Source organism: Chenopodium quinoa, unplaced genomic scaffold (assembly GCF_001683475.1).
Source record: "Chenopodium quinoa cultivar QQ74 unplaced genomic scaffold, ASM168347v1, whole genome shotgun sequence".
NCBI classification, from domain to species: domain Eukaryota; kingdom Viridiplantae; phylum Streptophyta; class Magnoliopsida; order Caryophyllales; family Amaranthaceae; genus Chenopodium; species Chenopodium quinoa.
Window position 1 is genome coordinate 292074 of NW_018744878.1, and position 15454 is coordinate 307527.

The window sequence follows — 15454 nt, forward strand, 5'->3', positions numbered from 1 at the left end:
ATTTTTCCATGCGCGGAGTTTTAGGAGAAACTAGTGAATAGCCCAAGCGTTGCCCCGGGATAGTACTTTTTATAGTTGTGCAATTGCTAATTTTAAGAGCAACTAATAGTGTATATGTAGTATGTGTCTTCAATACTTCATATATAATATTTTTTATTATGCAAGGTTAAAACATAATTGATAATTAGCCTAGATGGTTAAACAATAACCTTTCTTCTAATAGGTCAAGTGTTCGAACCTTCTCATCCATAATATTTTTTCCCATTTAATGCATATTCTTGTGGTTATGAGTACGAATCTCATGGTGGGTCCACTAGATAATAAAAATTAATTTAATATTGTAAAAGGCTTTTCAAATAAGGAAATGAGGTAAGTATTTAAAAACGGCCGAAAAAAGAAAGTGGAGCAAATATTTAAAAACGGAGGGAGTACATTACTTGAGTAACTAATTTTTGCTGAAATGAAATTAATTTTACTAAACTGAAATAATTGTTACTGAATATTTTTTTTTTTTTAAAGTGAACTGAACAGGACTTCACACTACCAAAGACAAAAGCCAGTGTGAGTAGCTTTTTAATTTAGCTTCTAAGCCAACCAAAAAAATGATTAAACAAACATTTTTTTTAGGCTAAATAAAAAGTCAGTTACCATTCTTACCAAACATGGCTCTAAAATGTGAAAGTAACATGTCTAAATTTTGTTAGCAAAAGTTAGCATTGTATAAAATTTCTATTCATATTTCTATTTCCCTATCTTTTCTTCTGATATGATCATAAACTCAGATGGTGTATTTATTGCAAGGCCTTGAGGCCAAGCCTGCCTCTGAGGCCAGTATGAGTGAAGTTTAGTCTTTTACAAATTTTAGTCTTTTACAAAAGTTTGGTAATACTCTGGAATCAGAGGGAATAGCAGGGTAAAATCTGGCATGATAGTGTAAACTGTATCAAATTTTACAAAAATAATACGTACCAGTTTTTTGTGTATACCGTATATTGACCCTGAAAGTTACCAATCCTTATGATAGAAGAGAGAACATAATAAGCACATTGTTTTAATATGACAGCTCTGGTTTTTAATGTGTAAAATCGGCCAATGGTACACATTTTAATAAAGAGATTAGACCAAGTAAGCTAACAATTTAGCTGAAGTAACTTAAAAACATCAATAACAACACGTCTCGGTTTTAAACTGAATTGGCCGGTTGAAAGTTTACCTATTCTAATCACCTCATCAGAATTCCAGTTTCAAGGTAGGATGGTTATAGATAAAACAGTTGTAATCCTAAAATAGTTACACAAAAACATACGAAGTAGAGGTTTTTATCCCAATATTATATGGTTATAGATAATATGTGAAGGAAATTAAAATTCTAAGAAACTCAGGCAATCATGCAACAAAGTATCAAATACACAAAATGAACAGTTTCAAAACCATGCGAATGAACTAAACATGACAGTAAAAATCAAGAGATCAGAAACAATCGGATAAACAGCTGTTTAGTTTTCTACAGCCAGGGAATTTCAAATTTTTAAATTACAAAATAAAGATAATGCAATAACCATATTAAAGAGTTGAAATAAAATTGATGTATATCCACAATTATCACCCCCCCCCCCCCAACCACCACCAAAAAAACACACACACACACACTAATTAACTGAAACAAAAGGCCAATAGCGCTACTTGCGCGGAGAAGTTGAAATTTTCTATAAAAGACTATACAGTGCAGCGCATTGGACATAATTTTGCCTACAAAGGACTAGTGTGGCTCTACCTTTCTAAATCTCGATCAATTGATAACTACGAAGAAAATATCTGCTGGAGTGCAGGTGGCAAGTTCAACACAATTTCTGCAAAAGCTGAATAAAACAATAGTCAGGAAAAACATAGTCCTAACAGAATGCCAATAGCAAGATTTATGCACCACCCTTCATTCCAAATAAACTGAAACTTTTGTCAAAAATTAAAATTAATATAGTATTTAAAAAAAAACTGCAACTTTTCCTTCTTAGCAGGTTTCACAAATATTGAAACCTAGTAGTTTGGAAAAAATTGTCACGCATATTATTTTGGGAAGTCAGGAAAAAAATTCACAATTCCTAATATAATAACAGATTATCGTCATAATTTACACATACCCCTATTTAGTTGGAGTGATGAAGAGAAGATAGAAAGAGGACATTTTGAAAATTTTATATCGGTGAAATAATGGGAATCCTTCATTAAGGGTTGAAAGTTTGAAACAAAGAGAACATTTCAATTCAGAAGGGACTGAGTAGCTAGCTACTAGCCTACTAGTAGCATATCTTTAATTCAGATATATGAAGATTGCGAAACATAATTATCTGTCGACCAGCTCAAACTGAAAGTTGTTCAGTTCAAAATCCAAAATATTACCTTCGGGTAAACTAAAAATCCGCAGGGCATCTTCTGCATAAGATAGACACGTGGGAATAAGATGATTTGGCAATGCTCCATTTCCCTTTCTGCTCATTGGACCCGGAGCAAGGCCCTTCTTGGATGAGTGCAATGGCCAAGCCATGACTCTGACTCGAGTTGGAAGGACAGACACCAAATCTGCATATTTAAGACTGATGGTGATCCTGGTGCTGAGAGGAAATTCACAACCATAATATAGTAGTCAGAACATAAATTACATGGCAAGATAACAGCAATCCCATGATTATTCATATGCATACGATAGCTTAGCATAGTCAAATAGTTAAATTCAGACTAATTAAGTTGACGAGAAACAATAACTCATGAGGTCCAACATTCAGCTGTTATAAAGGCCACCAAACAGAAAACGCAACCCCCCCCCCCCCCCCCACAACAAAAAAAAAAACTTTTTTTTGGTAAAATTGCACATACAATTAGAAATCATGCACCTTCAAACAAAGCTACAAAAAAAACTAGGCATTAGTTGTCTACAAAGAAGTATCTGAATCAACCACCCCCCCCCCCCCAAACAGCAATAAATGTGTGATGCAACAACTCACTAAGTCTTCTACCAAAGGAACTCAAAATAACATAATGTACTTACCTTTCAAAATCCTCCAGTACAAATTCGATCATATGATAAGGCAGACTATGATAAAGATCTCCAATTTGATTCTCATATAACTCTTTCATAACACGAACCTATGTGACAAATTCAGAACGCCATCATAATCATCAGTACATAGGACCATATTACAATTCTGAACAAAACAATTTTCCTAAAAAGGACACACTGGCATAAATTCATACAGCTAAAATACACTCAGTCTCATACAAGCAAATCACCCCCACCCCGTCCCTTCTTCTCACCTAGCACCAAAATAAGGTAGTAGAGTAAGTGTGAGGAAGGTGAAACAGAATTAAAATTGTCTTCTTTAATCTATTCAGCAATCAGCTTAAAAACTTGATTTTCTCCATTATCTTTTACTTCCATGTATCTCTGCGAGAAAAAGCTTTGCTTTTTCCATCATTGGATGAAACATACAAGAAGAGGATTGATTATCAGATCCATTACTTTGGATATTTGCAACTAAGGCTATATTCTTTTCAAATAAAATAAGGTGATATAATAAATGAACTGAATTTTTCAAGGTATGGTCAGATGTGATCTCCTGGTCTAATTGAACTTGACCATATGTCCATATCTTCAAGATAAATTTAAAATTATAAGAAAAAATTAACTAAATAAATAAAACATAATCACATGGAATCTAATTTCAATGTATAGTTTCCAACCATATTTAATCATCATTACTATTAAAAATTAATTAAATATTTCTCATGTAAGTAACAAAATTAAGGTGAAGAGAACATCGCTCTAATGGCTTGAACTAACCAATGAACTTATAAAAAGTGCCAAAAACCACCACACAATATATTTCATTTATAAGTAAACATAATTAAGGTAAAGAAAACATAGAACACAGCCTTTATTTTTCTCACGAAGCCAAAGAACAAATTAAAAGTGCCTAGCTTCATAACACAAAAATCCTCATACGTTTCTCACTTAAAATTCCTCCCCTTGTAGTTTGGTGGTCCACTGATCCACGGTAAACCCACAACTCTTACGTATGATCCAATTTGTTTATAAGTTAAACTAGATCTATAAATAGACACATGAGAAAATTACTTACCAAAACATATAATCACCAATTTCACCCCCAACATTTTGTGATTTTATATTCCACCCAATCAATCTTTTGACATTTTTTCGGTTAACAATAATGGAGAGGTACAATATACAAAGTATGATATTTATCACTCATCAAAAGGTGCCACTTGAGGTATCAAATAAAAAAGTGATAATCTGTGCAAGGATCAAATAATCTTTCCAATAGTATATTTCAAACTGATTGCCTTAGATAACAATTTTTCCTCAGTGCAGTTGATCCACTACACAAAAGTCTATTCTTGTTGGCTGTTCTCTACTTGACCCAATCTTTGGCAAAAGTAAATTATGACAATTTTTGGCAGTGCAGGCCTAGAATGAGGGATGAGAGATCCAGAAAAGGAGACTGAGATGTTATGATCTATCCATAATTTCCATCTGTCCAAAGTTACTGAAGTAAATGTACCTACCAGAGCAAGGAAGTTGACACTGATACCATAGGTATTACCAATGAAAGTCCAGGATATTACATGAGATACCCATTCAACCAAGAACATAACAATAATCTGACTGAAATGTTGCAATATCACATTCACTAAAGAATTTCAATTTCAGCTACAAAGATTTGAAGGAAGAGGAAGGTAAAGTGGGAGATGAGGTCGACGCAAGAAAAATGAGGTTTCAGAAAAAGGCAAGGAGAAAATAAAAAATTAGAGGACTTCTTCTTTGTTGCCCATGCTCTTCATCGCTCATAAACAATGAGATATCGTTGCTGAACTGCAATATGTCTTATCTATCAGTCCTCACTCCTCAACCCACCCAGCTTACAATTCAGCTTTTAGAAATTATTTTTTACAAAAAAAAAAAAAAAAAAATCCATTCCAGGATTAATAAACAGATGGTTGAGGCAGAGAGGTTTCAAATTCAGGTCTTGTATGCATGTAGACCTCCTTAGAAAATTATAATTCACCTATCCATAAAAAGACCACCAGGTAAAGACTAAAGAGTCACCAACCATCCAAGATACAACCCTTAGCAAACATGAGATAGCACTTGTTTAGCTCCCCCTATGACAAAATCTTAGAGGTGATCAAAAATCGGGCCAGGCCGGGCCTTAATACAATTTCTCGTGCCCAAACCCGTATAAAAGTAGCGGGATTTCGGGTTTCGCGGACCGGGTTCGGGCTTTTAACTAAAATTTGTTTTATGCTAGCCCAAACCCGCCCTATTTTCGGGTCGGGCTAGCGGTCCGGGCCAATGTTGATCACCTCTACAAAATCTAGAACTCAAACTCTCAGACAAATGTCGATGATTTTACTATTCGACTTTACACAAGCTTTTGTTATATATATTGTCCCACGTATCTTGTGTCATGCACATCATATCAATCATTTTCTCAATCTCACATCTACAAGACTTCCATGATCCAGAACCCCACCCCCCCCCCTCTCCCCCTCCAAAAAAAAAAAAAAAAAAAAAAAAAAAAAAAAAAAAAATGAGGAATAGGACTTTCCTAGCCAAAATATCAAGAGGAATTTACACCATAAAGGAAAGGCAAGGCAGTGAACATCTTATGCATTTTTCTACAACTTCCAATATGGGATCCATAAAAAAAAGGAATCACTAAAGAGTGTAGCTATTCATACCAGAATTCATTAAAGGAATTATAGCAGTGGCAAGGATAATATTATAGACATAATTTGTTGATAACGAAAGAAGAGGAAAAAGATATGGCTTAATTAAGAAATCTAAACAAGCAGCATAGTATATCATAATCAGACTTCTAAATCAGGAGACACCAGAAAAATACGGTAAATTTACCTGCTCCCGCCTATCCACATATGCCTGCAACAGTTCTCCAACATGATCTATAAATTTCTGAAACAGGATATACACAATTCTTCTCAGAAGAGGCAGATAAGGTATGGATTTACAAAGCAAATACACAAGGGTAAGGTAACTAACCTCACCATTGCATTGGATGAGAGAAGATCATTTTCAGCTTCTCGTATAGGCAGAAAGAAAGGAATGGTGTGTTCTAAAACAGTCATCTTCTCCAGAAATGACTTGCTCTCTAGCACACAATGATACAGTTCACATGGCTCTCCTGCACATATCGAATATAGTATGGTGAAACAATATCTACAAGTACATGCAAGTTCAATTTACAGCAAGCCAGCAACCATTCAAAATCACAAAACATATCACATACATAGTAATAAAAATGAAAACCAAAAAAAAAATGCTTCTTAAAACCACATACTACCTAAGAAGGCTAACATACCAGGAATTAGAGATGATGTTCAATTTATAGAATAAAAAGACTTTAAGAAAATCATAATTCTAAAAAGGATCATATGTGCAAATGAGAGAGATGATCTAATAAATTAGATAATAATAAAACATTAGCCCTATACAAACTTCCAGGATTCAGCAAGGAAAAAGACTTCTAGCCACCTTGCATTAAATAGGCTTTTCCAATGACAAGATTTTTGTCCTGATATATGCGACATTATGATCCATATAGATCTTATCCAAATACAGTAGCTCGCCTTCTGAAGTGTTTTTGTGTCCAATAATAGATCACATCTACTCCTCCGTCCCTTGATTTTACAAATAACTATTTGAAATGTCCCTACTAGCTTACAACATACCATTTTTGGTAAGATTTTTTCTCTACTTTTCATCTAGAATGAGGCCCTACACCAAGGCATCCACTTTTCTCTCTATATTTTTCAATTTCTTCAAACTGCGAGCTATTTCACTATGTTACAATATGTATGGGACAAAGGGAGTGCATGCTTTTAAGCATGAAATTCAGAATATTTTACCAGATAAATTGTACTTTGGTTATCACCATAATTGTCCTACTGCTTGCTGGATGTACCATTCTCTTAAACTCTTCAGAGGGCATTTGAAATGTAGATTTTAGGTATGGGTCTAGAATGGGTAAAACCCATATCTAATGTTTGTTTAAGAAAATTTCTATTTCTAAGCCCATACCTCAAACCCACAAGGTATGTGGTTTAAAAACCCAAGGGGGTAGGTGGGTATGGCTCATACCACACCTCAAGGTATCAAATAAAGAACAAATTCATTCCCTAACAACCAAAAACAAGGTATTAAAGATTGAGTTCCAAGTTCCAACCCCATACCACCTTGCTACCACTTTGTGAACCCCCTTACAAGCTTGCTTCAGTTTGCTTCTTTAATTTGATAAACCAACCAAATACAAGAACTTTGATGCCATTGTAAAGCTCCCCTAACAAACATTATCATGTTACGCAATACAAATTGCAAGAATTAGAATCATTTACCATATCTCACTGATCCCCTTATGTCAAGAAACTCAGAGCTCTAGAAGTGTTTTGCTTTCTCAAAAACAGTTTTTAGAAAAAAATAGGTAAAAAACATAAGAAATGCACTCTCCGTGTACAGATTATCTTACCACTAAACTATGTATAGTGCAACTTACTTAAGTTGATATTAGCTTATTTCTGAAATAATCAAATTAGATGTGAACTGATCTTGTCTTTTTATTAGCATTTAGTTGATGTTAAATATCTTAAAATTTGATATTAAAAATTATGAAAATTTCATATCTGGAAAGTACATATTAATATGAATCTACTGACATCTCATTTGATATGATTTAATTTTACGGATAAGTGTACAAATAAGGTCAAAGTTTAGTCAAACTAAAAAATCTGATCAAATCAGAAAATTATAGATCAAAACTGAACATAACCTAAATTGACTCTTAGGAATTTAGTCGAAAAGATATCTAGATAAAGGAATCCCACACATCAGATTACCAAATAATAATCCTGCCCTAAGACCCCAAGGATAAAAAGAAAAAAGAGAAGAAGATCGAATTAAATGAAGCTTCATAAAAACCGGAACTTCATGTGTCAGATACCAAGAGTAATGGCAGTAACCAATTTAGATCCAATGCTATGCTGCTCTGGCTATCTTTATGGATTAGAATAGATTAGATGCAAGATTTAACCAACTTTATGAGCCACTGAACAGGAGCTACACCACTCTGACCTTCATCCTCTTTTGTACAGGAGCAGAAATGCTTAAAGATGTAATTATCCAGATCAAAACTTAAGCAATACACTTCAGTGATCCTCTGGTCTGTATTTCACTAAGGAAGCAAAACACAAGCAAGCAACACAGCTACTCAGCATAATACCTACTATAGGTAGGGTATGAAGAGATGTGGCCACATGAAGCTCATCTTGAACAGATTTTTAGTTGAAGAATTGATTCAAAAAGACCAACAGGAACCATAAGCAAGCACCAGTTTAAAAAGCCAAGAGAAGCAAAGCCGACCATAGAGCAAAGACACCTCCAGCTGATATTATATAAGAGCCAATGTCTAAAAGCTTCATTTTTGAGGTCTGGTTTGATTAACAAGAATAAGTAACTGAAAAGGGTGAAGCAAACATAGCCCAAGTCTGCCAAACAAATTAAGTAATTGCATATAAAGAACAGTTGTGTTAGTGTGTTACTATTTCTCATCCAGTTAACTATTGACAAAACTATCAAAATCACCAATGCCAAGGGCATTTGTTCAATCACATGAGTCACAATAGATTCAAAACCGGGTACAAAATGTAACAAGTAATATTTCACGGTGATAACAAACAGCATCAAGGACTTTTAAATTACCAGCAAACGATGTTTCATACTGTATACCAATCCTTGCACCTTCCAAACAACATATAACCTGTACAACGAGTAAATTAAAATTTACTATATAGTATTGACATTAAATCAGACACTTCACCCAGAAAAAAGCTGGAAATATCAACTAAAAAGACTAGCTCAAAATTTAGCTCAAAATTTGGATTATGATTATAATTTTGACATGACATCCACCCAATTGTCATTCTACAGCGTAATAATATAATATAATATGCATATGCATTCATTAGTCAAGAACATAAAGTTCAATTGATGTAAATGCTGTGTCGTGTAGCCAATGTATACATTAACCTAAATAATAGAACTTCCAAGCCACTTAGATTTCAAGCAATGCAATACTCAAGATGAGGGTTTTGCACCCCGCATGTTGAAGCCACCATTTCTAGGATCAGATCCCCCCATTATGCCCACTCACTTCAGTATTTTGTGGAATCAGGGATCACAAGACTATTCCATGCAAAAGAACAATTTTCTAACTTAATAATTCAGAAAGCCAAGGATGTATGGTAGTAAGTTCCATATGAAGTGAGAGTTCCATAAGAACAGCATAAGGTCACTGTAGTAGTATTTTATCCAAAATCAAAAACATGTTAACACCAAGTTTAGCAGATCATGACCCATTTCTTAAAGACAGATTTTAATACGTTTCTGCTGTTATTAAAATACTTGAAAAATACTCTATTGGTCTTGAAGTCACGAGAAAATTTCCATGCAGAGATACTAACACATAATAGTCAACATTACTTAGAGAGAAACCATTGTATACTTGGTTCCATCAAGACTCTTACCATTGACACTGTTCTTAAAAATTGGACTATAGGTGATATTACCTTACTTCCCACCCTATAAGTGATTTTTTCGAGCAAGGGAGAGTCTAGCTCCATATTGGAATCCCCTGATGTTGCCTTCCTATCTGCCTCCATGTGAACCTAACACGGGAAAAAAATAAAAATAAAAAACAAAAAAAACAATTACCACAACCAATTGCAAGTATGTGACAGAGAGTGAGGTGAAACATTAAAACAAAAAAGTTCATTATTTGACATACAAATAAATAGATAAAAACTTTACAGAACGATACAAAAACATGAATCCACATGGCATACCCTCTCTCTTATTGTGGCTAAAAGTCCATCATTCCAATCTTCACCTTCCAGATAGATCTCTGCAATACGATACAAAACATAGGAGTATATGACAAATGGAAAAAGATACATTAGACAAACATTGGTGTCTATGACAAGAAGGAAAAGTGCATAATCTTATACAGAGTACCATTTAACTTCCTTAAATTAGAAATGAGAGCGAAGGAAGTGTTAGCAGTCATAATACAGCAGTATGTGACGGCATGACGTAGTTAGGCATGGGACAAAGTGAAGGTGTACAGCGTATAAATGATGTCACAATTTGAAATTGTAAAGAACATTTCTTAACAGCTCGTCAAACACTTATGAATGTAATCATTGGTAAAGAGAGTGAGCAAGCTCAACAAACATATTATACGTAATTATATGCCTATGCCAAGTTCTATGATAAGCGTGTGACTGGCAGAAAGACACCAAATTCCCACAGACTTAATAATTATGAACCAAATACCTTGAGTTTGAGAAGCTAGTGCAGCTTCAAATTCTTTTTGCAAACGATCAAAAACCATTTTGTCAGAATCCCTACAAGACAATCAAAAACTCCAGTTAGAAGCTATTTTTACACAACAAAATTATCAACAAAAGACTGTCAAATCCAAATAACCAGCTAAACCATTCCCTCTGTCCCAATATGTTTACAGAGAAATCTGAAGAACTGAGAATCACAACTTTCTACTTATGTTAACTTTTTTGTGATATACAGCAAATGTTATTGGCTTATTGCAGATGAAATATATTATAGTATGAACAATAGAATAACAATTTGCTATGATTGTAACCAAATACTCCGCTAGCTAGTAGCCAAAACATTCATGTAAAGTAGTTATCCTCTGTAAAAGGCCAACTAGTGGCTTTAAGAGGAACATATTACGCAAGTCTTTACACAAACTATATGACGTTATTTGGTACGTCTTACTGTACAAACACTAGGCGCACATCTCACATATAGTTATATACAAGTGTTTGCATAGAACAATGATTTTCTTTAAAACATCAGGGAGTGCCATGATGAAAACTAGTTGCAATTGGATTTAATTACAAGCAGACAGCATAGAACTCGTGCTCGAGGGTATGGATGACAGCAAATGTCATCAGGATCAAATAGCACTCACCCCAGCTGTTAGCATACGAGACATGAACTGATCAAGTAAAAGTTTTTATTGACAATTATGAAGCTAATATCCTCTGTAAAATTATACAGTTATATACAAACCGACTTGATGCCATGAAAGAATGAATCCATTTTTCCAATTATTTGATCAAATACAAGTCATTTATGATAAAGGAGCAGTGGAGCACAAAAGTTAACAACAAAATTTTGAGAATGCCATAATTAGAAGCTTGTTTTCATTGCACAAAACCTGCAATTAACTTCTTAACCATCTATCCCCATTCAAAGGTAATCGAAATCGAAATAATTCATACCTCGAAAGACGCTCTGTCAATTCAGCATGCCTTTTCATGACATTTCTAACTGTAACAATGCCAAAAAAAAACCATTTAAAAACTCATACATTTCATCAATCGTAAACAAAATTGAGTTTAAATTACAGAAAATTACATCTAGCTTTGATCGTATCAAGCCGAATTTCTTCATCATGAATAAAATTCTGCAAATAAAAATTCAAATAAAATTCAGCAAGAAAAACACCCAAATTGAAAGAATTAGGGGAAAGCAAGCTCAGTGCAACGACGGAAGTTACCGATTCTCCCATTGAATAAGGGTTTTGATCGACCATAATTAGGGTTTCCTTGACCGAAATTAGAGGAATTTCTGGAGATGCAGGGGTTTTCAATTAGGGATTTGAAAAAACAAAATTAGGGCTGAGCTCAGCTCTGCTATTTGTTAATTGCTCAATTGATTCAAGGAGGGTAGGAGATTTGGATTTGGAGGTAAATTACAATTATTTTGGAAATTTGTGATCCACTAAATCAATTACTTCAAAATTGTTTATATCCAAACAAAAAAAAATATTGTTGAACAAGTTCGGTCTAAACTCGTAATATTAGTTAAATTAGTAAGAAGTTTTAATAGGGAAATTCCCAAGGAAAATTTGTAAATATTAAGTCAACCTTTTGGCCGTCCGCTTTTATTACGTCAACCTTTTAATTATTTCTGAACACGTCAATCTTGTAGTAGCATTAATTTTTATTACGTGAAAATAAAAAATGACTTGCAAAAATAGGTTAATTGCTTGTATGGAGGTAAAAAAAAGACTAATTTTTTTCAAATTTCCCATTTTTTATCCTACTTTCTATTCCACCTTTTTCCATCCTTCTTCTTTGTTCTTCTTCCCCATATTTCCTCTTTCAATTCTTACTTCATCTTCTCCACTCTTCCTCTTCATTCCCAAGAACTTTAACTCTTCAATTGTTTAATTCTTGTATTTGCTATCGCCAGTCAAAAATTTACAAGAACCATATATATATAGTCGAACTAGTTTGAAGGTAGAGAATTAGTTTGATCACAAAACCTCTTTATATGTACAAATAGTGCTTGTATTTGATGTTAATCCCCTTAAATCAATATGAATAGACAATCCACATACTTAAAATTGCTCCAAAGTGAATGCTATTGAAGACCGCTAATTTAATTGAGAGTATTAGAGTGTGATTCCAAGAGGATTATGGAAAAAGAGGTGGTGGGGTGGTCGTGGAGTGGCTGAGGTGGTTTTTAGGCAACGATGGTGGGGTTTGCTAGTGTGAGCGTGCGCGGATATGAGTGAGCAGCGATGATGGTGGGTAGTGGGTTTGATAGGAAGAGAAAGGAATAATGGAGTATGTGAGTTTAATGGAGTTGAAAAATGAAGATTATAGGAAGCGTGGATAATAAGGGAGATTGTTAGTTTGGATAAGACTATAAGAGTACGAGTAGAGTTAATTAGTTGGCATTATTAAATGCTAACTTTTATTTTTTTTGGTTTAAAAATGTTAATTCATTTTTTTATTTCAAATTTTAGAAATTATTAAGGGCTTATCCAGTCACCGGTAAAAAAACGTAATATAAATTAATGTTATTACGAGGTTGACGTGTTTAGAAATAATCAAAAGGTTGACATAATAAAAGCAGATGGCCAAAAGTTTGACTTAATATTTTCAAATTTTCCAATTCCCAATGGTATATTAGTACATCCTTGGTATTGAATTTTTCCATTGATATCAATATACCACTATTAGATTTCAGTTCAGTAAAATTATTTTCAGTTTAGTAAAAAATAATTCCTTTAATAAAAATAATGCAATTGCAACTCGATTTTGATTCTCTAAGCTAATTGAGTAATTGGCGTGATTAGTTAGTTAAGTTAAAATTAATAAATTTCCCGTCAAAAAATATATATATAAAAAAAATAATTAGTAACTTCGAATTAGAGGAGTTTAGAAGGTGTTTGTTTGGAGGATAGGGATAAAAGGAAAGAGATTTAATATTCTTTTGTTTGTTTAGGGGGATGGTGATAACTAAGGAGGTGGGGATAGATAGAGATAAAAATGCAAGTTATCCCTCCAAAATAATAAGTAGGGGGAAATGGTATAAAGGATAGAGAAAAAATTAATGAGGCAAAATTACATTTTTACTCTTAATGAAGGAAAGGAGGAAAAAATAAGTGAAATATTAGTAAAGGTAGTTAAGTAAATTTTTTGCTTATCCTCATATAATTCACAATTCGTACCAAATAAATGACAACATTATTTTTATCCTTATCTCACCTACTAATCCTCCATCCTTGTCCCACCCTTTTATCCTCCTTATCCATATCCCTCGTACCAAACGCCTCGTTAGGTTACTAAACACAATGAAATGACTAATACGCCCCATTTTAAAACCTTCCTTCTAACTATTCCCTCTCAAAATTTGCCTATTTCTATAATATGGCCGATTCTATAGGTACAATTTCTTTTGGAGAATGGAAGGGTTTTGTGTGGGGATGGCAACGGGTCGGACTCGGAGCGGATTATGCTAAATCCGACTCAGACCCTCAGGAAGTTGGAGGCTAAATCTGACTCTGACTCCGACTCCGACATCCAACTCCGAGACTCTGACTTCGACTTCAATATCCGACCTCTGACTCCGACTCCGATCCGACCCAATTCCGAGTTTTTTTTCGTTATTCAATATACTTTGAGAAATTGGGCTATTTGGGCCTTTACAACCCACACGGCCACACCCAATGCCACCATGACCCACACCAAAATCCACGATCTATCGAAATCGGATAATCCGTCATAGCGGACATTTGTCGGAGTCGGATTTTTTGTAGGATTTGACTCCGAACCTCCTCCGACTCCGAGTCGGATTATTTAAACGAAGTCGAACTCGGATTTCTTTATTCTCAGATTCGGAACGAAATTTCTTACCTCGGATCGGGGCGGAGTAGGGTTAGATCCGAACTGGATTGTCATCCCTAACCTTGTGGATCAACAATAAGTCTTGTGTAAGGTCAGACTCGGCTAGGTTATGCTTTTTTATGATACACGTAGCAGGGCCCCCAAAAATTAGGGGCCCCAAAATTTTTAAAATTCACTGTATTAATTATTTTTTTTTAACATCACTATTTCATTCCCGGTAAAAGTTGGCCTCTATTACCAGCAAACCTCAAAACACTAGTAGAAAAATACAAAAAGGCAACCCCAAATTGGCACCGGTTCATGCCAAACCGGTGCCAAAATCTGGCCTGCAATTGGGCGGGGATTTAGACCAAGAACAATGGCACCGGTTTAGCTCAAACCGGTGCCAAAAATAAAAAGGCCACCGGTTTGAACCGGTGCTCCAAAAAAAAAACTGGCCTTTTCCTTTATATATACCCTAAGCTAACCTACCTCCTTCTCTCTCCTCTGATCTCGATCGGCGCCTCTCCTTCTCTCTCCCGGCGTTCCTCTCCTCCCCTCCTTCTCTCTCCGACCTCTCGTCTCTGTCCTCTCTCCCCTCTCTGTCCTCTTCTGTCTCGATCTCCGACCTCTCTTCTGTCTTCTGCCCACCACCATCGACGCCACTAACCACCGCCGCCACCAAGTCCACTTATATTCAGGTCAAATTTGAGGTTAGTGCATGTTTCTGGGTTTAATTATTCGGGGTAAGGGTTTCTGGGTTTAATTATTTATGTTATATGCCTTAATTTTTTTTGGGTTTGATTGTTGTAATATTGTTCGAAATTGATTGGTGTAATCGATCTTGGAATTATTTGGGTTAATTGATTTTGTCATTTTTTGCACTTAATTGATTTTTCGAAATTTCTGGGTTTAATTGATTTTCGAAAGTTTTGGGGTTAATTGATTTTCTGGGTTTGCTGGGTTTAATTGATTGTTGGGTGTGATTTTGGGTTAATTGATTTTGTCATTATAATTCATTGTTTGTGCGGTTTTCTAGGTTTTCTGGATTGATTTTCTCTTTCTCTTTCATGCATGAATTTTCTGGATTATTGTTTCTCGTATTTTTTTTTTTCTAGTTTTAATAATTGCTGGGTTTTAATTGATGCAGGTGTTAATTCATGCA

At 34.6% G+C, this 15454-nt stretch overlaps 1 protein-coding gene across 2 annotated transcripts; it reads right to left on the reverse strand.

The window, feature by feature from the left end:
- Positions 1-1422: 1422 nt before the first annotated feature.
- On the reverse strand, positions 1423-12065 carry LOC110705360. Of its 2 annotated transcripts, none has more exons than XM_021883208.1 (12): positions 11670-12065; positions 11528-11576; positions 11392-11440; positions 10418-10488; positions 9928-9986; positions 9652-9750; positions 8786-8843; positions 6079-6215; positions 5930-5986; positions 3044-3141; positions 2398-2609; positions 1423-1850 (listed from the first exon to the last, which is right to left on the reverse strand). In XM_021883208.1, the coding sequence occupies exons 1-12, from the start codon at positions 11703-11705 to the stop codon at positions 1801-1803; spliced, it is 975 nt and encodes a 324-aa protein (XP_021738900.1). In that variant the 5' UTR covers positions 11706-12065; the 3' UTR covers positions 1423-1800. The 2 variants fall into 2 exon arrangements, with proteins under 2 accessions (XP_021738900.1, XP_021738898.1); XM_021883206.1 differs by having other exon boundaries at positions 1423-1859; positions 11670-12059.
- Positions 12066-15454: the final 3389 nt, after the last annotated feature.